The sequence below is a fragment of the Ictidomys tridecemlineatus genome, chromosome 6, assembly GCF_052094955.1.
Source record: "Ictidomys tridecemlineatus isolate mIctTri1 chromosome 6, mIctTri1.hap1, whole genome shotgun sequence".
NCBI classification, from domain to species: Eukaryota; Metazoa; Chordata; class Mammalia; order Rodentia; family Sciuridae; genus Ictidomys; species Ictidomys tridecemlineatus.
In genome coordinates, this window is record NC_135482.1 from 50,647,955 (window position 1) to 50,671,076 (window position 23,122).

Here is a 23,122-nt window from a genome sequence, read left to right on the forward strand (position 1 = left end):
TTTCTATGGTTTGAGTTCCATTTTTTTCCAAGGATAATGTGAAACCAGGAGGGCCTCCCTGGACAAGGACACCCTGTAAAATTTAGGGTCTGGTACTGTAGACTGTAACCAGAATAACTCCCTGGCAATATTCATATTGTAACTACTGAATGAATGCATCCGATCACAAGTATCAATGAGTCTAGACCCAAGCTTTCTTCTGACTCATCACAGGAAGACAATCAAATTACAAAGAATTTAATGACACAACGAACACCCTCAGGTAAACTGAGTTACCTTATGGAAGATGTAGGAGAAATAGCTGCCGACCAAAGTCCCCAAGGCAGGTGTTAAGCATCGGGATCTTTACAAGGTGATGGGTCCATATTTGAGGAATCTACTCTCATGAGTGGATTAATGCCTTCACCAGGGGCATGGGTTCATTATGGCCAGAGTGAGTTGCTTTAGAAAAGGTCAAGTTGGAGCTCCACTGGCCTCTCTGCAACATGTGCTGTCTCTCTTTTTCTGTCTCTGGTCCCTTGTAGACATCGTCTCTTAGCTCTTCTACCAAGGGATGAGGCAACAAGAAGAACCACAACAGACGTTGGGTCCCTTCATCTTGGACTACCTAGCCTCCAGAACCATGAACCAATAAATTTCTGTTTATTATAAATTACTCAGTCATTAGTACTCTGTTAGAGCAACACAGAATGGACTAGGGCACCATATACATGTCTGGAAACAAATGAAAAGATTATGCGTTTGACAGACAGATGGAATAACTAATGGTTCTCTTCTCTTGTTTGGCCAACGATTTGTTTTTGGAAACTCTTAATGAGCAGGTTTTATCTATAGCTGCAATCATACACACATAGAAAATAAAATTCATTAGCCTTGGAGTCTCTCTAACAACAATGATGTAAAAAAGTTGTAACAAAATATCTCTTGGTAGCTTAAAGTCACAGGAAACTTACCAACACAACTCTTGATTGGGCTCAGTGTAGCTTCTGGTGATTGGCTAAATGCCTACCAGATCTTTTCTAAAGAATCATTAAAATCTATAGTTTTAGTGTTTGTTTTGTAAGATTTAAGTCTGTCAAGTAATTTTAACCTCTTGGAGTTGAATGTGTCTTAAATTATTGAAGAAAAAATTGTCAATTGATTTAGATCATAGCTTCTGTTAATAATAAATAATAATAATGTTATTGTTATTGATGTTACTGAGCCCTTACTAAATGCGAAGATACTACTAGTGTCTTTGTAGGCATGATCTCATTTAATCTTCCCCATAATCTTATGAAATAGTATTTTTCAGATTAAAAAAAATAGGTTCCAGATCAGCCATAATTCAAATTGGTTTTTTCCAAGATCTCAACCTCTACACCATGTTTCCTCTCTAGAGGAATCCTGATCCTGGAAACTGATGCAGATTAAAGGACAAAGTGACCACTAGTGAATGCTACCACCACTCCCTTTGAAAGACAATCTTGATAGTCAATCCACAGGCACAACAGGTAAAAGTAACAGCTAACAAGGGATAAGCCAGCCCTTAGCATATTTCTATGGAATGTTGAAGACCAATACCACTCTAATGAAGGTCAGTGAACTGTTTTTACCAATCCACAGTAAGATGAGGAGCTTGGGTCAGAATCTGAAGGGTCATACCACTAAGCACCACTGTTTGGTTTAGGTGACATTCATTTGTAGCAGGGCTTTCTTGATAAAAGAAGCGTTATCACAATTTACCTTACCTCATGTCCTGGTAAAAAATAGCTTGTCAACCAGCATGGATCATATACCACATCTGAGGAGCACTGGTATAGATGATATATTGTTGAGCAAAAAAAAAAAAAAGTCTACATTAACTAATCTGCAAATGATCCTATCATCTGTCAAATAAATAGATTATAAACATAAACAAATATAAGAAACATAAATACAAATGGTATGATTAAAATGATGTACTATAAACCATTTAGAATAATTATTTTTGGAAAGAGGGCAATTTCAATTGTCTGCCTTACCAATTCAGTATTTTAATCAATAAGGGTCCCTAAAATATGACACCCTAAAATACATTTGTTTGGCATATTTCAAGATGGTGATTTAGAGAAACTGTAGACCTCTTCAGACATTAAATCTGAAAGGCTGTGTGCCCTTTCATGTTTTAAAAAAAAATTACATCTATGAATGAGATCTATCTTACTGAAGTAAATATCCAGGGGATATAAAGGAACTATTCTATCTGATATTCCCTTTTCTGCCCAGGAAAGATCTTTTCACAGGAAGAAGAGATTGGAAATCTGACACCAGCCCAGAGAGAAATTGCCACAGGAGGCTGTTATTACACAGAAGCCTTCATCTTCTTTTTTTTTAAGATTTTTTTTTTAAAGAGAGAGAGAGAGAGAGAGAGAGAGAGAGAGAGAGAGAGAGAGAGAGAGAGAGAGAGAGAGAATTTTAATATTTTATTTCTTAGTTTTCGGCAGACACAACATCTTTGTATGTGGTGCTAAGGATCGAACCCGGGCCGCAAGCATTCCGGGCGAGCGAGCTACCGCTTGAGCCTCATCCCCAGCCCCCCTTCATCTTCTTAACAAGACAATCTTTGCTTGCTGGGTACCTTCTTCCCCAATTTTCCATAGGCTGCCACCACCTCCCTTCCCCAGTAAGCCCATGTCCCTTCCCCTCTGTTTAGTTCTACTGAGGTTAAGCCATCTCGCCCCTTCTTGGGTCTCATCATTTCACATTGTGTAAACTTATCAAACCTTCAGAGGGAAAAGGGAAACTTTTTAAATGTCCCCATGCTACTGAAAACTCAGTCCTTATCCCCAATGCCAATCCAACAACTAGGACACCCTTTTGAGAAAAAGGAAAAAGAAGTTTCATTGCTTTGCTAGCAAAAGAGAAGCACAGGGAACTGCTGTCTCAGAGGCTGGGATTCTGCCCATCAGGGGGAACAGTGGGTTTTTCAAGAGGTGATTCAAAGGCTACATTTGCCTGTATTCTCTGTTGGGAGTTGTAATTCACTTGTTCCTTTGGGAAATAATCATTTTCAAGATATTCTGTACCATACCCAAGTCCCAATTCCTTCCTTCCTGTGCCTAGGATGGGGAAGAAAGGGTAATCCTGTTTCCTCTGAGACTAGGGAGGGGGAGGGAGACAGGAAGAAAAAGAATCCTGTCCTTTTAAAAATAAGCCACAGTGGCAGAACAGCGAGGGCTACATTGGAAGCATAAAGTAGACCACTGGTACACCCACACAGTTTTTTTTCTAATCATAAAAGTTATGAGTGGAATATTTTAAAACATTTTATTTTCTCAATCTTACTAAGTATTTTCTAACATTAATAAAAAGTCTACACTTCATTCAAGGTCCCTTAGTTTTTATCTAATGTCCCTTTCCTGTGGCAGGATATCATCTTGCATTTAGTTATCATGTCCTCCCTGAGCTCCTTTGGATTAAGTCTTTTGTAACCTAAACTGCATTATTCTTGCTTCCAGAGCCTAAATTCATAGAAGTGGTAATGCATTTACATATTTTGTACACTTAGTGTGTGAGTTTGTCTGCTCAACAAGGCTCTAAGTAGGTACTATTATTATCATCAGTATTTTAACAGCAAAAAAAGTAAGGAAGAGGAGATGAAGTAATTTTCCCCAGTTGAACTGCTAGAAAGGGGCTGAGCCAGGATTCAGACCTAGCAGTCTGATTCCTGAGGCCATGCTATAAACTACCAAGTTACATGGAAAAATACATAAATCTACACAAGTGTGCTTGTTTCAGAGTGTTATATGGTATTGGAAAAGGGAGCCCACCGTTATGAAAATGTCAGAATATCCAAAAGATAAATGACCACAAAAGCAACAAAAGAAATTTTTATTGAGTTTCACGGTACATGCCTGACAGAAAAAAGAGTAATTTCTAGACTAAGTGTAAGGCAGATTTCCCAGTTTCAAAGAAGACATTTATTTTTTATTAAGTTTTTCGAAAATACATATAGATGTATATATAATTAAGCTCTAAACTCCAGAAAAAATGCAGTTTGGAAATCTTTCATAAACACTATCAATACAATGGCAAAAGAAGTTCAATTAACAATGGAGAGACAATTTGACTTTCATTCATTAAACTTTCCCTTTATGTAAGCTGTACTGAGAAAACTCTCTTTTCTAAGAGGCATAAAAACTTATAAATGTTCTCCAAATTCTCAAAATCTTTTGTATGATACTATTAGCAAAGAATGCACCCAATGCCTGTAATGTTGAAGATAAAGGTAAAAACAGGGATGGTCAAAGAAATGAGAGCTAATTAATCAAGCCCTGGAGCCAATCAAAGAAAAACCAGTTCTCACCTTTTCTAGTGTTGCTCAATCTGTGCCTTCAGAAAAGATACTTTTTATCTATTTGTTTTTATCTATCTCTTCTATAAAGATGGGGAATGGGCAGAACTCAGTCTTATAGCACAGATTAAAGGTATGGTTTACTAATATATGGATTCAACTTGACCTCTCTGCACCATCTTGAATGGTACCATGCTACCCCAAAATGACCTTAGCTGGGTTTTCCCACATAATTTCCTACCAAACTATCAAGAGACAAAATCATTAGAGTGGAATGTAAAACTTCACAACTGGATTCTAGCTCCAGGGATGGCCTTTTTGATATTAAGATAAACCAGGTACATTCTAGCCAGGATGAAAAACTCACAAACACACCCCTCTCTCTGATCCAAACTGTAGGGATCCCCGTTGTCTTGCGGCTACCCAGGACCACTAAGTCCCTCAATAAATTGCCATTTTAGATTTGTTTGCCACTTTGGTCTCACAGCACACTGAGGTTAGTTCTTATACACTATGGCAGAGTTATCCTGAAACAACAAAATTCTGGATTTTCTCTCCTGGTGCCTGGGAATTACTATTTGACTGAACTGTACTTGAACTGTGGGTAATCAATATGTGTGAAATGGTAGAGCCACAACTGATCTTTCCAAGAGAACTTCTGTGAACAGCATTGATAAGACATCCAAAGACAAGGCAGGTAGTCCCATTACATATGTAACATCAGATGAGTAGACGGACTTCCTCCCACTCCTCTCCTTGGTAAGTACTGTTTAAAGGCTTAATTCCATTGTTGAAACATACTCATTTCACAGCCAGACATCTAAAGTGAAAATGGTCTGACTTATGATAAGCAGATACATATTGTTCCATCTTAACTGCTGGAGGACTGTGGGAGGAAGCTGTTTTTGTAAACTGCACCTTCGGAATTATAAAAGCAAAGAGTGAAAGTCCAGAGGTCTTCTACAGACCAATTGAGAAGGGAATTAGGAACGATGGCTCAAGAACCAGGACATGAAGAATTTTGAAAATGCTCTTAAGCCAGGTTGGCCATTCTGCCTGAGACTCAGGAGCCTGGAGGACACACCACCCCAGGGGCCCTGTTGTTTCGAGGGCCCTACAGCCAGTTTGGAAAGGGAAGGGAATCAGCTCCTCAGACAGCCTTCTGCAGTAAGGCCATGCTCTGGATGATTGCAAGAGCAAGTCCCCAGAGATTTCCCAACAGTATCTAAAATGGTTCGGATGTTTGCATTTCGTTTCTAAAATCCTTATGTTCTGAATTTTTCCATATGTACAAATCAATAAATGAAGTACCTGAAAAAGGGTTGCTACAACACTAGTTTGCTCTTTTGTGAATGTATCATCCTCATGGTTTCACTCTTACTTTAAACATTGTTCTAGATGGAAAAAGGCCAAAACAATATAGTTCTTTTTAGAAAAAAAAAAAAAAAAAAGCAGACTTCCTCTCCCCAAAGTAACTTGGACTATGGACAATATAAACTGTGAGTTCTCTTGTTAAGATAAAACTAGATAAGTTTGAAATGATTACAATGAATTGATAGGTTCAACAACTGAGAGAAAGGGGTGGGGAGAAGGAGGGGTAGGGTTTAACTCATTGGCTTATTGGTGGCCTTGGGTTTTATCCACAGCATCAGAAAGAAAAGACAAGGGAAGGAAGACGACAGGAGACAGAGGAGAGGAAGAAAGAACAAACAAGAGAGAGCCTTTTTATGACTTCCCTGGTTAAAACTAATATAATGAAAGATGAAATTTTTATTACTTTATTGGTATGTGGTGCTGAGGATTGAACCCAGTGCCTCACACATGCCAGGCAAGCACTCTGCCACTGAGCACCATGACCCCAGCCTGATAAAATTTTTATTTTATTTCTTATTCATTCATTCATTCATTCATTCATTCATTCATTCATTCATTCATTTCAGAACTGGGGATTGAACCCAGAGGCACTATACCACTGAGCTACATTCCCAGCCCTTTTTATTTTTGAGCCAGGGTCTTGCTAAGTTGCCTAGGCTGGCCTCAAACTTGCCATCCTCTTACCTCAGCCTCCCAAGCAGCTGGGGTTACAGGAGTGCACCACCACAAAAGGCTACATAAAATATTTTTAAAATATGATTTTAGGGCTGAAGTTGTGGCTTAATGGTAGAGAACTTGCTTGGCATGCGTGAGGCTTTGGGTTTGATCCTCATTGCCTCATATAAATAAGTAAAATAAAAGATCCCCAATGACAACTAAAAAATATTTTTTAAAAAAACATGATTTTAATCACACCAATGAATTTTCACATAAATAAGGAATTTTAAAGCTCCCAAACAAAATGAAATAAGAATAAAATGGAACAAATGATGTTAAATGCTGTGGAGAGAAATAAAGCAGAAGGGAAATAAGAGCCACAGAAGTTAAGAACAAATATCTTTGTTAGGTATAATGCTTACATTGGAATCAATGCTTATATTAGAAATATATATTATGTTTAAAAAAGGAATTTAATTTTCATTAAAGCTGTGTTAAAATGAGAAAAGTGCTTATGTTAGAAATGTTATATAAGCATCTTAAAATATACTTATATTCCAAGTGTTTATATTAGAATTCATATTATATTAGAAAATACATTTATTGCCTTGAATTATTCTATTACAGTAGAAAAGAAGGATAAAAATGACTGAGGTGTATACCTCATTTAAGAAAATGAATAAAAAAACAAGTTCATAGAAAATTAGAAGAATACTAGTAAAGAGAACAGCAGAAATCAACAAAATAGAGATGGAAAATTAACAAAAATAGATAAACCCCTCTTAAAATTTAGCAAGAAAAGGAAATAAAGCAAAATATTTAAATATTTAAGCTCAATACAGATCAGCCCACATTTTAAAAATAAGATAAACTCATATAAAATGGACAAATTTCTAAAAAATATATTAATTTTTTTATCAAAATTGACTCCAGAAGAAATAGAAAATGAAAATAATCCTATAACTAATTATATTAGTTAGTTTTTCATTTCTATAATGGAATACCTGAAACTCAATATTTTTATAAAGAAAAGAGACATATTAAAAACACAATTCTAGGGGTGGGAGTTGTGGCTCAGCAGTAGAGTGCTTGAGTCGCACGCAGCGAGGCCCTGGGTTCGATCCTCAGCACCACATAAAAAAAATAAATAAATAAAATAAAGATATTGTGTTCAACTACAATTAAAAAATAAATATAAACACACACACACACACACATTTTTCGAGGTTAAGAACATGACATCACTATCAGTTCAGCTCTAGTTAAACTACCTCATGATGGATGGCATCATAATAGTAGGAACATTATATAATAGCCTATATTGCCAGATAGGAAAACAGAAGGAGGTTTGTTTTCTCTTTTTATAATAATCCTCTGGAGAAGTAACTCTGGGTCCCCTGAAAAACTACCTTAATCCCTTCCGGGGCAGGTCCCCCAGTGACCTCCCACTAGTCTCCACTTATTAAAGGTTCTACCACTTCAACACCACCACACAGAGGACTAAGCTTCCAACATATGAATCTTTGAGGTACATAGCACTAACAATTTAAAAAAATCATTCACACAAGGAAAATGATTAGACCCAGTTCAATAGCTCCATCAAATTTTCTAATGAGGAAATATTCCAAAGTTTCAACTAAAAAATAGAAGAGAGAAGGGGCTGAGGTTGTAGCTCAGTGGCAGAGTGCTTGCCCAGCATATGTGAGGCACTGAGTTCAATCCTCAGCACCATGTGAAAACAGGTAAGTCAAATAAAGGTTAAATTCTTAGAGAGAGAGAGAGAGAGAGAGAAAAGCAATATTCTCCAATCCATTTGATAAGGCTGGTACAACTTAGATAATCCAAAGACATTATCAGAAAGGAAAACCAGAGGTTTATTTCCTTAAAGAATTTAGAAACTGAGAAACTAAAAATTGGTGAACTGCACCAACTATGTTACACACACACATCTGCAATGATGAAGACAGGTTTATTGCATAAATGATTTAATATTAGGACATCTATAAATATTACTCATTGACAGAATGAGTAAAAAAAAAAACATATCAATAGATTAAAAAAAAAAAAGCAAGAAGCAGTGGAACACACCTGTAATTCTAGCTACTGGGAGGCTAAGTCAGGGGGATCATAAATTTTACGCCAGCCCAGGCAATTTAGTGAGATCCTGTCTTAAAATAATAAAAAAGGGCTTGGAATGTGGCTCAACAGTAGAGCATTTGCCTAGCATGCCTGAGGCCCTGGGTTCCAATCCTAGCACCAAAAAATTTAAAAAACAAACAAACAATATTCAACCACCTATCAATGATTTAAACTTGCAGTAAAGGAGAAATACAAAAAATTTTGTCACCCCACCCAGGTCTAGTAGTCTGGGTGGCCTCCCAGAATTCTGCCCCACCCTAACCTTGAGGACAGGTTCCGGGAGGCCAAGTTCCTCTCCAGGTGGGTTGGCCTAAACTGGCTGATTAAGAGGGCTGCCAGAACCTGAGAACCTATACCTTTATTATAATGAAATACATTAATACTCCTCCCTTTACAAGCCTCTCCTTCGCTTCATTTACCTAATAACTACAACCTCCTAAGCCCCTAAGGGGCAGGAAGTTGATTGGTGAATTCTCCCACCTCCCCTATTCTTGTCCAAGAATAAAAGTCTTCTTCACAGTTCAGCCAGCGCTTGGTCTTCTTATTGACTCCAAAAACAAACTGAAAAAAGGACCCCAGCTTTGGGATCGAGGCACTGGGTTCAATCTCCAGCACCACATAAAGATGAATCAAGAGTCACAGCCTTTGGGACAAGAGTCCCTTATGCTTCTCTTTTGCTAGCAAAGCAATAAAACTTCTTTTTCCTTTTTTCTTAAAAAATAAATAAAGATATTGTGTCCATTTGCCACTAAATATATATATATATATATACACATATATACACATATTTATATATATATAAAACAGTGAAATTTTATTTAACCTGATAAAGAGTATTTATAAAAAACAGAAAACAATCATCATCCTTAAAGAGAACACACCAGTATCAATATTATTATTAATTTCCATCAAAATTCTGCCTATAGGGGCTCGAGTTGTGGCTCAGTGGTAGAGCACTTATCGAGCATGTGTGAGTCACTTGAGTTTGACTCTCAGCACCTCATTAAAAAATAAAAATAAAAATCCATCAACAACTAAAAATTTTTTTTAATTCTGCCTACAACAAATATACAAGAAAAATAAATCAAATCCATAGGATTTGCAAAGGAAGAAATTAATTATTTTTCTATAAATTAAAAGATTCTTTTTTGTTGTTGTTATACAAAAAATAAACAAATTATTTGAAATTGTTGGTGAAGAAAAATTTTCCCATCTTCTCTGACATGTATAGACAATGACAAATTAATAGGAGAAAAACACATAAAAATGTATTAATGTGCATGGGGGAAATCACAGCGTGGTAGTGGAGTTGAGGCTTTCATACCATCCTGAGTCACAGAAAGAAATGAAAGCTTAGAGATGTGCTTGGGTCTATACTTGGTGGCTACAAGCTACAGGAGGGATGAAGGAAGGAACTCACAGTGAATAAGGACTGTCTTAACAAGGCAGATATAACCTCTTAAGTCCTCAGAAGAACAGATGACAAGAATTGTCTGGGTGAGGTTCCCTGGAAGTGAAGACTTCTCCCCCCACCCCATAGTTACTCCTGCCTGGATTATAAGAATGTTAATAACTGCATTCCTCCCGGGGAGGAAGCTTCACTGGATAGAAAGTTCCCACCCTGCACTTGGGGAAAGAAAGAAGATTTAAATAGAGTGGTAGGGAGAGAGGGAAGGAAGGAAGTCAGCAATAACTTGAAGATCATCCTTTAGTCACCATACTTTGGGGGTGGGGTACCATTTTCTAAACCTCAATAAAATAATAATAGACTAGCAACGTGCTTTGACATAAGACCAATATGCAAAAGTAAACTTCATTAATGAATAGCAAAAATAATAAGAAAACAACCTAAGAGATCTCATGAACATTAATAACAAAAATTAGATTGGGACATAAATTTAATTAAAAAACATAAGAAATATAAAAGTTTACAGTAAGATACTTACAACAATTAAATAATTGGTGATATATTCTCATTCATGGGTAGGAAGAACAAATACCATAAAGATGTCAATTCTCTCTTAGTGAATTTATAACTTCATGCCATATCAATCAAAATGCCAATGGGTTTTTAATGTATTTGGTTAAAATGAATTTGAAAAAAAATGAACTAAGAACACCAATATACTCCTGAAAGAGAATAAAGAAGGAAGATTTAGCCTACTAGATAAAAAGGCTTATTATAAAGCTATAGTAATTAAGATTGTGTGGTATTGGTGCAAGAATCAATTAACCAGTAGAACACAACAGAGTGTCCAGAAACAGGTCATGCATATTGTGAAATTACAGTCAAGATGGAAGCAGCTGGCATATCATTTTTTAAAGAGGGGACAATTTAGAAAATGAGGAAGAAACAAGGTCATCCATATGGGAAAAAAAAAATAACAAATGTATCCCTAATTCACACATTACGAAAAGTAAACTTAGCTGAATCAAAGCTTACATGTCAAAAGCAAAATTTTAAAAATTTAGAAAATGATATAGATACAAAGTAGGAAAGGATTGCTTAAACACCAAACTAAAATAAATAACTGATAGAGTTGAACAAATTAAAATGAAAACTTGTTTACCAAGATATCCTTTTATAATAATCAGCACATATTAATTATACAAAAAATGAATTTCACTGTGGCATTTTTATAATGCATATAAAATGCTTTGATTGTATCCATCTTCCAGGTTACCCTCCCTTAACCCCTCCTCTTCCCCCTGATCCATGATCCCCTTCCATAATAGTCTCCCTTCTACGTTCATGGAATCATTTTTCATCCCAGATTCCACATATGAGGAAAACATGCGATACTCGTGTGAATATGGTTTATAACATTTTACAAGATGATCTCCAGTTCCGTCCATTTCTTGCACATGACACAATTCCATTCCTGATGGCTGAATAATGTCTACCATTCATTCATTCATGGGCTTCTAGGCTGAATCCATAACTTGGCTATTGTGAACTGTGCCACCATGATAAACATAGGTATTATGGTTTGGGTATGAAGCATTTCCCAAGGAAGCATGTGCTGAAGACTTGATCCCTATTGCAGCAATGTTCAGAAGTAGGGTTTTTGGGAAATGACAGAACCATAAAAGTGCCATAATCTGGCCATAATCAAAATGGACTATTGGGAAGCGGTGGAAACTACACCAGGTTGAATCTAGTTGGAGAGAATGGGTATTTGGGGACAAGCCTTTGAGGACACTATCTTGTCCCAAGCCCTTTCCTCTCTCCCTCTCTGCCTCCCAGCTGCCATGAGCTGAAAGAACAGAGTTCCCTCACTCCCTTCCACTAGGATGTTCCTGCCAGTTGACCACGGACTAAAACCTATGAACCATAAGCCAAAAATAAACTTCTACTCCTCTCAGCTGATTTTCTTGGGTATTCTTCACAGTGATGAAAAGCTGCTAGCACAAGGGGTGTATAGGTGTCTCCACTGTGTGCTGACTGTGATTCCTTCAGGTCTATAACCAGGAGTGCTATTGCTGGATCTATGGTAGGTAGTTCTTTGTTTGCTTGTTTGTTGAGGAACCTCCATACTTATTCCATAGTAGCTGTGTTTTCCCCTGCATCCTCACCAGCATTTGTGACTTTTTGTTTTCTTGATAATAGGTATTCTGACTGGGTGAGATGGAATCTCACTGTAGCTTTTTACTTTACGTTTTCCTGAAGAGATACCTTTCCGAAAGTGAAAACACAAGCTACAAACTGGGAGAAGATATTTGTAATAAATATAGTGGACAAAGTGGACTAATATCAAGAGCACATTTTTAAAACCCCACAAAACTCATAAATCACTAGAAAGACAAGTTAATAAATGGACAACGATATGAATAAGGATTTTAGTTACAAAAACAAATGGCCCATAAACATGTAAAAAGATGCTATCTCATAGCAATAAGAGACATACAAATGAAAACAAAGTACTATTTCTATCTTCATTGTAACTCCTGGTTGTCTACTTAAATCTGTTCTGTGCTGCCATGGTCACAGAGTCATAGCTAGAAACAGGGCCCACCAGAGAGACTACATTTCCCAGCCTCCCTTGCAATAAGATGGGTCCACATGTCCAGGTTCTCATCAGTTATACCAGGAGAAGTGATAAAGGCTAAGAAGGGCCTGGGTTTTAAAACACTGGATGTGTGCTTTTTTTGCCACACAGACATACTTAAGACTCGGTTTCAAACAGGTAGACAAGTTCAATTTTTTCTAGGTGATGGCAAAACCTCAAATGGAAGAAACCTAAATAATTTAATGGGGCAAAGCTATCCTGGTGGCCTGGATTGCACACCTCTAGGGTGTTGAATAAGCAAGAAATAACCCCCTATGTTTTTAAGTCACTGTTTTTTTGTTTGTTTTGTTTCACTATATTGTAACTGTTTTGTCTCTACCATAACTAATACATTGGTCAATCCTAAGTCTTTTTCAGAAGGGTGGACTCTCATTCCCTTCTGGTAAGAATATAAATACCAACTACTTTGAGAAAAGTAGTAGTAGTGAAATTACAGTCTAGTAGTTTTACAGGTACAAACATTAATGTAGATCAATCTTTTTTGTTTGTTTTTGGTGGTGGGGATTGAACCTAAGGCCTTTCACATGCTACATAAGCACTCTACCACTGAGCTACACCTCCAGATTAATCTTTTCATCATATTCTTGAATTTAAAAAAATGAAAGTTATAAGACTATGTACTAATGTTTCATCTTTTATTAGGGAAAATCTCAAAGATGCAAAAGTGGAGAGAATAGTACAAGGAAACTTAAGCATCCAATGATTCTCAATTCATAGCCAGTCTTATTTTATCTGTATCTCCACCTACTTTCTGCCACTCCAAGATTATCATTAAAAAAATCCCAAATGTCATATTTTCGCCTATAAATACATCAATATATATCTTTTAAAAGTTAAGGATGTGTTATATATGCCAAAATAGTATTCTCTCTCTCTGTTTTTTTTTTTTTTTTTTTTTTTGATATGGGGAATTGGACCCAGGGGTGCTTTAGCACCGAGCCACACCCCCAACTCCCCCCCTTTATTTTTTGTAGTTGTAGATGGACAGAATGCCTTTATTTTATTTGTTTATTTTTATGTGGTGCTGAGGGTCGAACCCAGTGCCTCACACATGCTAGGCAAGCACTCTGTCACTGAGCGACAGCCCCAGCCTCTTCCTTATTTTTTTTTTTTACTTATTTTCTTAAATTATTATTTAATTTTATTTGGTGCTAGGAATTAAACCCAGGCCCTAACACATGCAGCCTCAGCCCCTCAAGACTTTCTTTCTTTCTTTCTTTCTTTCTTTTTTTTTTTTTTTTTTTCAGTGCTGAGGGCCTTGTGCATGCTAGGCAAACACTCTACCACTGAACCACATTCCCAGCCCTTATTTTTTATTTTGAAATGGGGTCTCACTAAGTTACCAAGGCTGGTTTTAAACTTTTGATCCTCCTGCCTCAGCCTCCCAAGTCGCTAGGATTACAGACATGCACCACCATGCCTGGCTATTATTCCATTTTTTAAAAATAAAATTCCTCAATATCATTGAAAATGTAGTACATAGTCAAAGACTATATTCTGGATATATGAAGGTATCATACATGAAAACTAAATATCACACAAAACTATAGTGAGGTTTTTAATACAAGTGAATGATTAATGTTAAATTCAAAATTGTTGTTGGATAGAAATAGGAAGAGGGGACATTTGTCAGAAAGGTATAAATGTGCAAGTCTACGGTACTGGTAATGTTCTATTTCTTAAACTGCGTGTCTGTGTCTGGCATGGTATTCTTTTTCTTTTCTAATTGCAGTAAGCTTTTATTTATTTATTTATTTTTAGTTATTGATAGACTTTTATTTTATTTATTTATATGTGGTACTGAGAATCAACCCCAGTGCCTCATACATGCCAGGCAGGTGCGCTACTGTTGAGCCCCAGCCCCAGGCCCTGGTATTCTTTTAATTATAAATGATTGTCTTCCATACCCATTTGGATGGGGAGAGAGTGAAGGAGCAAAGGGCAGAAGATGATGAGAAGAGGGAAAAAGGAAAGAAAGGAAGGGAGGGAGAAGAAAAGGAGAGAAGGCAGGCAGGCAGGCAGGCAGGTTTGCACTCTAAAGACAAATATACCTGGGCTGCTTGACCTCAAAGGAAGGAAAAATCAAAGTATATTATGAGTTGTAAGCCAGCAAGAAATGGGAGCTATCCTGTGGCCAAATCTGATTATCTTGTCATCAGAAGTTCAACCCAGAGACTTTGCTTGGACCTACCTTGCCAACTCCCATCTTTCAGGAAGGTGAGGTTGAAAGTGAGGATTCCCTCCACTGAGACTGAAAACTTACCAGGAGCCAGATACACCTTGGCCCCAAAACACAGGCATTAGGAAACCACTTTAAGCAGGAAAAATAGATTCCCCCTGCCATGTATTACCGCTGCTTACATTCATGTAAAACTCATGGTACCCATGCCAAGAGCCACAACAGTGACTGGCATACTGTGAGTGCCCAATAATGCCAGCTAGAGTTATAATTGCCTTTAGTTCATATTACATCATCCTTTTTATAGGCTGCTTCTTTTCAATTATTATAAAATAACTCACCATGTCATGCCGTAAAATGTTCTTTAGCACCCATTGTTAGCAACTGTGCTACATTCCATGTGCACAAGGTAGTTGACTATTTTTTAAAAATATCTTTATTTACTTATTTTTACGTGGTACTGAGGATGGAACCCAGAGCCTCATGCGCACGAGGCAGGAGCTCTACCACTGAGCTACAGCCCCAGCCCAAGGTAGTTGACCATTGCCCAGTAAAATTTAGGTAACCGTTAGCCATCGATGGACACCTAGACTATTTTTAATTTGTATTTTTCTGAAGAAGTTACAATTTTAATTCAACTTAATGTTGTGATAGTACTTGGATACCCTAGAAAAATTTAAATGATTACCATGTTAATTTTCACTATAAAAGAATCATTATTCCAAACTCTTACTCAATTCATTCAATAAATGTTTAATGAAGCCCTATACTAGGGGGTGTGGGAGAGACATAGAAAATGGTTTCTAATGTCAAATTGCTTTCTAGTGAAGCAGAAGTAAATTAGCAATGATAAGAGAATTTTTCATTTCCATATTAGTGTATATTAATTATACAGAATAATGAGTTTTATTGTGGCATATTCATACATGTACATAACATACTTTGATTATATCCACCCTCTCCCAATCCTCTTCCTCTTCTGTAATGGTCTCCTTTCTACTTTCATATTGTCCACACACATCGGCCCCAGATTCCACCTAGGAGAGAAGTCACGTGATATTTGTCTTTCTATGTCTGGCTTATTTCACTTGACATGATGGCTCTCTAATCCATCCACTTTCTGCAAATGGCATGATTTTGTTCTCCTTTAGGGCTGAATAATACTCTACTATATATATGTGTGTATGTATTTATAGGTGTGTGTGTGTGTGTGTGTGTATATATACCACATTTTATATGTTTGTATGTATATAGATATCACATTTGCTCTATCCATTCATTTGTTGACCAACACCTAGACTAATAGTTATTAGTGTGAATTATATTATAATAAACAAGGGTATACATGTATCTCTGACTTCAATTCCTTTAAGTATTGTATTCCTACAGTGGGGTGATATGGCTGGATCATATAGCAGATCTATCTTTAGTTTAGTTTTGTTTTTTTAGGAAATTCCATGCTGATTTCCACGGTGGTGTACTAATATAGGAATGTACATTGTGTAAAAGTTCCTTTTGCCCACATTCTCACCAGCATTTATTGTTATTTGTATTCTTGATGATGGCCATTCTGACAGAGGTGAGATGAAATCTCAATATCATGTTGATCTACATTTATTTTGAAACAAAATATTTTTCTAAAGACTGTGAAAATAAATCAATGACTTTATTGATGTCATAAGAATCCTTTCATCCACAGGTAAATAATATGGGCTGTTTGGTCTATCGTTTTTGTTTTCCATATAGAATCACTAGACAGAGGTGGAGAAAAGTTAAAACAGAGGTTGTAAGCACATACATGGCAGCCAAGGTCCAGGGAATGTACTTTCAGGGTTAGTTACTTGCACCTGGATAAAAAAATAACACCACAATATAAAATCTACCTCATGAGGATCTGGGAATCTGTCTTGCTTGCCTATTATATTTTCCTTCTTAATTCTACCATGAAACTCATCCCATTCTAAAAGTACATGGCATTTTCTGAAGATAACTAGAGATCCCCCAACTTTGGAATCCATTTGGGTAGCAAGATTGCCGAGATTTGGATTTAAAAAAAAAAAAACTATCTAAATCAGAATGTAATAAGCAGCAACTGAGATACAAAAAAAAATTAACCAGATAAGAATAACTAGCATGTATTGAGTATTTATTATGTGCCAAGACTGTGATAAACGCTTTCCCCAAATGATCTCATGGCAGCCTTACAAAAAGAGCAAGGTAAACACTATTATTACTCCTGTTTTATTACCCCTATTTTACAGATGAAGACATTGAGTCTTGGAAGGAAGTCACATCTAATTAGTGGAAAGACTAAATAGCTAAGACCAAAGTTCCTGCTCTTTTCTTTTCTTTCTTTATTTTTTTTCTTTTTTTTTTTTCCAGTACTGGGGTTCAAACCTAGGGCCTCTTATACCCTTGCAAGTACTATATACCACTGAGCTACATCCCCAGCTCTAAAGTTCCTGTTCTTGAAAACTATGTTCTATTTCTTCCCATTCTGAGAGGTCAACAGGGGAACATATATGTGCTGTCGATAGGATGGGGAAATAATTCTGGGCCCAGAAATAAAAGTACCCTCACCTAAGTGTCTCTAATCCCAAATTCTATATTCAAACTACTAAAACAAAAATACACTGATGAGGCATATTTCATTTCTTATTTATCTCAATTTTTAGTTGTCTGAATTGAAGTGAAACTAGGTAACATGAATGAAATAAGAAAAGGGCCTGGCAAAGCCAGAAAGTAGACTTTAAAACCTGAAACAGAGCTAAAGATGTCTGACTCCTAAACTGGTCAACACAGACACAGCATAGGAACAAACACACCAATTTAGATTGTTAGAGCTGAGATTTACCATCCTGTATTATACTCCAACCTTCACTGTGTTTCAATAGGACACACATTGCCTAAACACTTCTCCAGAACATTCCTTCATACTTACAGTTTATGAAAACTAATCAGGTAAAGGGGCTTTGCTGCAGTAGCTGCAATTAGTTTCACCAAAATATCAAGCAAATTACATTGGTGTACATTCAGGTGTCATTTTCTTTACCTTAAAAGCCACCATATGAAGCTGTTATCTAAGAACAATGGTTAGTCCCCTGAAATTATCTTAGTGAATGCCCCTCCCCACCACAAAATATAACTTAGTTATAACTAACTCCTGTTCACAGACTAGAGTTTTTATTCTCTCTTAGGTCCATATAAGATTCCTTCAAAGTCTAAATAGATAAGTATCCTATCTTCTATTTAGATATCTGCTTTTTAAGAAATTTGAAAGCAAATAACCACTATCAAAAAGCAAATGACCTAGGTTATCCTCTTAAGGATGTTATAGTTAACTGTGCAATTATACATCTGTCATTAAGACTCCCTGTATCATATAATAAATGGGTTGGACAAGAAATGTTTGAGTTCCTCCCAGCTATAAAGTTTTTGTTCCTAAGTTAAATTGTTGCTATTTTCCAATCCAGGTTATATGTTTTTGTTCATAAGTTAAATTTTTGCTATTTTCCAATCCAGGTTATATGTTTTTGTCATTAGTTAAATTGTTGCTATTTTCCAATCTAGGCTATATCAAAGTAATAAAAGTACACAGAATTTCCACATTAGTAGCATTAGTATTTTTAATTTCCACATTAAAAAACTATGGCATGGGGCTGGGGTTATGGCCCCGCGGTCAAATGTTTGCCTAGCATGCGCAAAGCTCAGGATTTGATCCTCAGCACCACACAAAAATAAATAAATAAAACAAAGGTATTGTGTCCAACTACCCACTAAAAAATAAATATTAAAAAAAAAAATGATAGGTAGCCATCAGATTAAATTTGCATTTCCTTAGGTTCCATCTGCAGAGCAAAATGTACTATTTGTATTTCAGGCAGCAGAATGATCAAGAGCAACAGGTTTTCTTGGCACTTCCTGTACATATCCCATGTCAAGGAGTATGAGGCTATCCTCAGTGAAATACTGCGAATGAGAGCTGTCAATCCTTAGCAACTAAAAGTATGTATCATTAAAACAAACACAATCCCTCATCCAAGAGTTACAGTTCATAAAGTGTGCCTTTTGACTCTTTTGGTTCCATATGTATACTTCCACAATATTTTTCCTGCAGATTACAGAAATTGCACAGATCACTAAAAGCCTCAGATAATCCCCAAACCTTCTGTTAGCCAATTATTCAATCTCTTCCACTGCTCAGCTTTTGCCAGAGATGCTAACAAGCAGCACAGTCAACTGGTTTGAGCTTCATACACTTTTTCCAGACACACTTGCCTTTTTTTTTTTTTTAAAGAAAGAGAGAGAGAGAATTTTTTATTATTTATTTTTTAGTTTTCAGCGGACACAACATCTTCATTTGTATGTGGTGCTGAGGATCGAACCCAGGCCACACGCATACTAGGTGAGCGCGCTTGAGCCACATCTCCAGCCCGACACTCTTGCTTTTTAACAGCTCACACAAATGAGAGATTTATTTCTCTTGATTCTAAGTCTTTCAAAGGAAACTGACCAACATTTATGAAATGGCCAATCTCTCTACTCAAAGTTAGCACATTCCTTTAAATTGTAGCCTTTGTCCCTAATGCAAACTTATCTGTTTCTTAAAAGTTTGTATTTTTTTGTTTTAGATTTTGAGACAGGGTCTTGGTAAGTTGTTCAGACTGGCCTGGAACGCCATCCTCCTTCCTCAGCCTCAGGAGTTGCAGGGATTACAAGAGGGTACCACCACATCTGATTAATGATTTGTATAATTTCTGATTTTCCCTGTCTTACAACTCTATGCTATATTTAGCTGAACATGGTTTTGATTATTATTTTTCTGTGTTCTTTATTTCATTACATTTTAATTCTCCAAGAACTCAATTGATTAATCATGAGAATGAATGAAAGCAAAAATGATTCCCCCTAAACAGGGAAGCCAAGAGAAACTGAAAACCCTGAACATTTTATGAAGAAATTAATATGAACTGACATGACATCTTCAATGAAATTCAGAAACCCTAAGAACTGAAAGAGTCCAAATTCCTTGTCTTATAGATAAGAAAACCAAAACCCAGAAAGAAGCTAAATGACTTGCGTAGAATGATACATGTAACTAGACACAGTTACGGTCTCATACATAAAAAAATTACACATTGTCACCAGGAATGGTTCTATTCACAGTTGAATATGGCCACATGAAGACTGTTTCCAAAACCTCAGGAGGTAAAATCCCATATCTAAGATCATTCCTTTAGTTCAAGATATTTATCTCAGAAATTCTGAGAAAAAAGCAATTGTTATCAGGGACTTGGAGAGAGTTAAGAAAAGCCAACATCCCAGAGTATTAGATTCTAAGTTGGAAGATGAAAAAAGTTACTCATAATTAAAATGATTCTTAAAATCACCTCTACAGGGCTGGGGCTGGGGCTCAGTGGTAGAGTGCTTGCCTAGTATGTTCGAGGCCCTGGGTTCGATCCTCAGCACCACATAAAAATAAAAACAACATAAAACTATTGTAAAAAAAAAATCACCTCTACATCTAAGCTACCTAGAGTCCAATATATATGGCTTTAATTCACTGGGAACACATCTGTGTCTTAATGAGTCCCACATAGCCAGGTTTTCTTTCAGCAATGGAACAGCCCAGTTTATTTTGCTTACCATTAGATAAAGTAGCTGGCTAGACTATTCCAAATCACAAATTGGTACTCTGCAAGGGTAAGATGCTCCCCCTTGAAAAGGCATTCAATAAATATAACAGGAAAACAGTCTTATCTCCCATACTATTCCCACCAAAGGCCTACTCTTAATGCACAGGACAGCTGGCCTCAAGCACTACGGAATTGGTATTTCTCTCCTCTCCCATCTTGATTTTGCCTAGAAATAAGGGTCAGTTTCTGCTATTTAATATGTTTATGATCCAAATCCACTGTAATAACCTATTCCCATGTTTGCTTATATAGGCAATGATGGAGGTGAGATACCAGATGTGTAAGTACTTGAGGAGGAAAGGTAAAGTCTGGCCACAGGGCAGGACAGATACAGTGAAGAGTCCTAAAGCTGCCGAAGGAATCTTGAATGTGCATAAGGGGGAAGGTTGAAGGGAATTAGGTGGAGGTCATTTTCTGTGGGATAAAATTAGTTTCAAAAACCATTTTCACCGTATTCCTAATTCATCCTTATCTAGATTTGATGGATTATAACACATCCCACTTAACTGATTTTTAATCAATGTAAAGAGCATCCACTCTCAAGTACACAGGTAAACATATATCCCCCAAATTTCATACACTAGAAGAAATTAATCAAGAAAATATATATATATATATATATATATATATATATATATTATTTTTATTTTTTTGCAAATAAGGACTTGATCATAGGCAAATGATCTTAGAGCAGAGATAAGTAAACCATACTAGGAAGTGCATTCTGTTAATCAGTGCTTCAAGCAGCAAGAAAACCAGATCTCCACCCCTCAAAGACCTGCCACAAAGAGCCATGTGGAAAAACTGCCCAGGGAAATGGTGACTGAACAAGAGTACTACCTTAGAATGAATGGTTTTAGACAGTGTGGGTCTCATTAAGAAAAGAATGGTTACCCTCATTAGAAAGTTTGCCCAGTTCTAAGGAAATAATTACTTCTCTGCTAATATAACTTCCAAATCAGTGTAATAAGTTCGTTTAAGTATAAATTATCTTAATTCCAGACTGGAAAAAAAAATTCTGTTTCTTAAATGATGCTTAGCTTAACTCCACTAGAGGGGACACCCTAAAGGAAACCTAAGTCTGGGTGGTGGCCATGAGTTGGTCCCTATTCACACTCACCATCAGTTAAATCAGGACCCCCACCCCCACCAGGTCTTCTCACAGGACTCCAGGTCTTTTCACAACTTGACCACACAAAAGAACAGTCAGGCTCCTCCTGCCTTTCCCAAGGCAAATACAGTAATGCCTGTCTCAGCAGCCCTTTCATAAGACTGTATATAGACAAACACAGGTGTCGACATAACAATCTTTTTGAACTTTGCATTGAATATGCCAAAGAACAACAGTGATCTCAAGGCTCCCATCCATTGTCTCCGTCAGGAAAGCTACGGAGAGACCACACAAGAGGAGGAAAAACCCAACAAACACATATATGTTTATTAAACACTTCAACAGCAAAACAAAATACTTGGAGAGAAAATATTATTTTTTTAAACCACAAGATACAGACAGTAATAAGAGGTTAACCAACCTTAATTAGGTTTTCTTCATTAGTTGACAATGTGAATGGACTGAAACTACTACTCAAATATTCAAATCTTCATTTTACATCCAAGTGGCTTCCAAATGATAAAGCGATATTCTTATGTGAGTGTGAAAGATGGCACTCAATTCCAGCCTATTATAAAGGAGGAGTCAGATCCCACTAGTCTGCTGGGTTTAACTACCAGGCTATATTATAAAGCTATTTTATAAAAGAGGAGCTTGCCTTAATTAATAGAGGAGAGTGTAAATGTCTGAAATAGCCTTCACTCTATGAAGCCCTAGACCACTTGGTGTTCAGACTCTACAAAATGACTCCATAGAAATCTTATGTTGTGACAATGATTTCATCTAAAAAGAATTATGATGATGATGTTGATGATAACTGAGCTGGAACCACCGGCGCTGCCGGCCTGCGCGTGTAAATTGCCAGCCAAAGGTGGTTAACTTCCAGCCAGTTCTCTCCCTGTTGGAGGTGCGGCTGGCAGCCCCACGAAGCCACTCGGTATCTAGCTCCCTGTAGGTTTGACGGGACTGGGGTTGAAACTGCGACCGGCTGGTAGGAAGCCCTGGGCTGCTCAGCCAGGGCTCGAGCTGTCCCTCGCCACCTTCCTCAAACGCAGACACCAAGTTAGCAACGCAACTCCACGAGCACAATGACAAGAAGGCACACAAAAGGAGCCAGGCAGCCGCTCCCATCCTTACCTTTGACTTGACTTTCATACTCGGCTATGATCTCTTTGTCCTTTTTGAATCTGCTGGGGGTGGACATTATCCAGCTGTTCCGGGTTTGCTTTCAATGAACAAGTTCTTTTCAGTGGTCACAAGCCGGTCTCCTTGGAGAGGCAGAGTTGTACTCCCACACGCCGGGAACCCAGAGGCAGCACCGGCAGGAGGGAAAGGAGGAGGAAGAGAAAGAGGAGGAGGAGGAGGAGAAGGAGGAGGAAAAGGGAGCGAACAGAGAACTAGATTAACCCGGGCGCGGGCACCATGCTCTCGGGATTGAGCCGCCGTCGATGATCCCAAAAGGAACCCGAGGCCGTAGAGGCCAGCCGCGCAAACTCCAGCTAGCGAGTGGCGGGGGGCGTCTCCCTGCCCACCCCACCCGGATCGCGGCCACTTCCTCTACGACCGCTGGGCGGACGCGGG

At 37.4% G+C, this 23,122-nt stretch overlaps 1 protein-coding gene across 5 annotated transcripts in view; it reads right to left on the reverse strand.

The window, feature by feature from the left end:
• The window catches only part of Srgap1 (SLIT-ROBO Rho GTPase activating protein 1), a 279,415-nt gene extending 256,595 nt beyond the window's left edge, over positions 1-22,820 (reverse strand). For 3 of the 5 annotated variants that reach the window (XR_013440538.1, XM_005328689.4, XM_005328688.5), the window contains exon 1: positions 22,679-22,820. Coding sequence is in view for 2 of the 5 variants with exons in the window: in XM_005328689.4 (XP_005328746.1) it covers positions 22,679-22,745 (67 nt within the window). In the remaining 3 variants the exon portion in view is untranslated. Of the gene's footprint in view, positions 1-1,730; positions 1,794-22,678 lie in introns of all 5 variants that reach the window. The other 2 variants (XM_078053214.1, XM_078053212.1) reach the window with 2 other exon arrangements.
• Between the last annotated feature and the right edge of the window lie 302 nt (positions 22,821-23,122).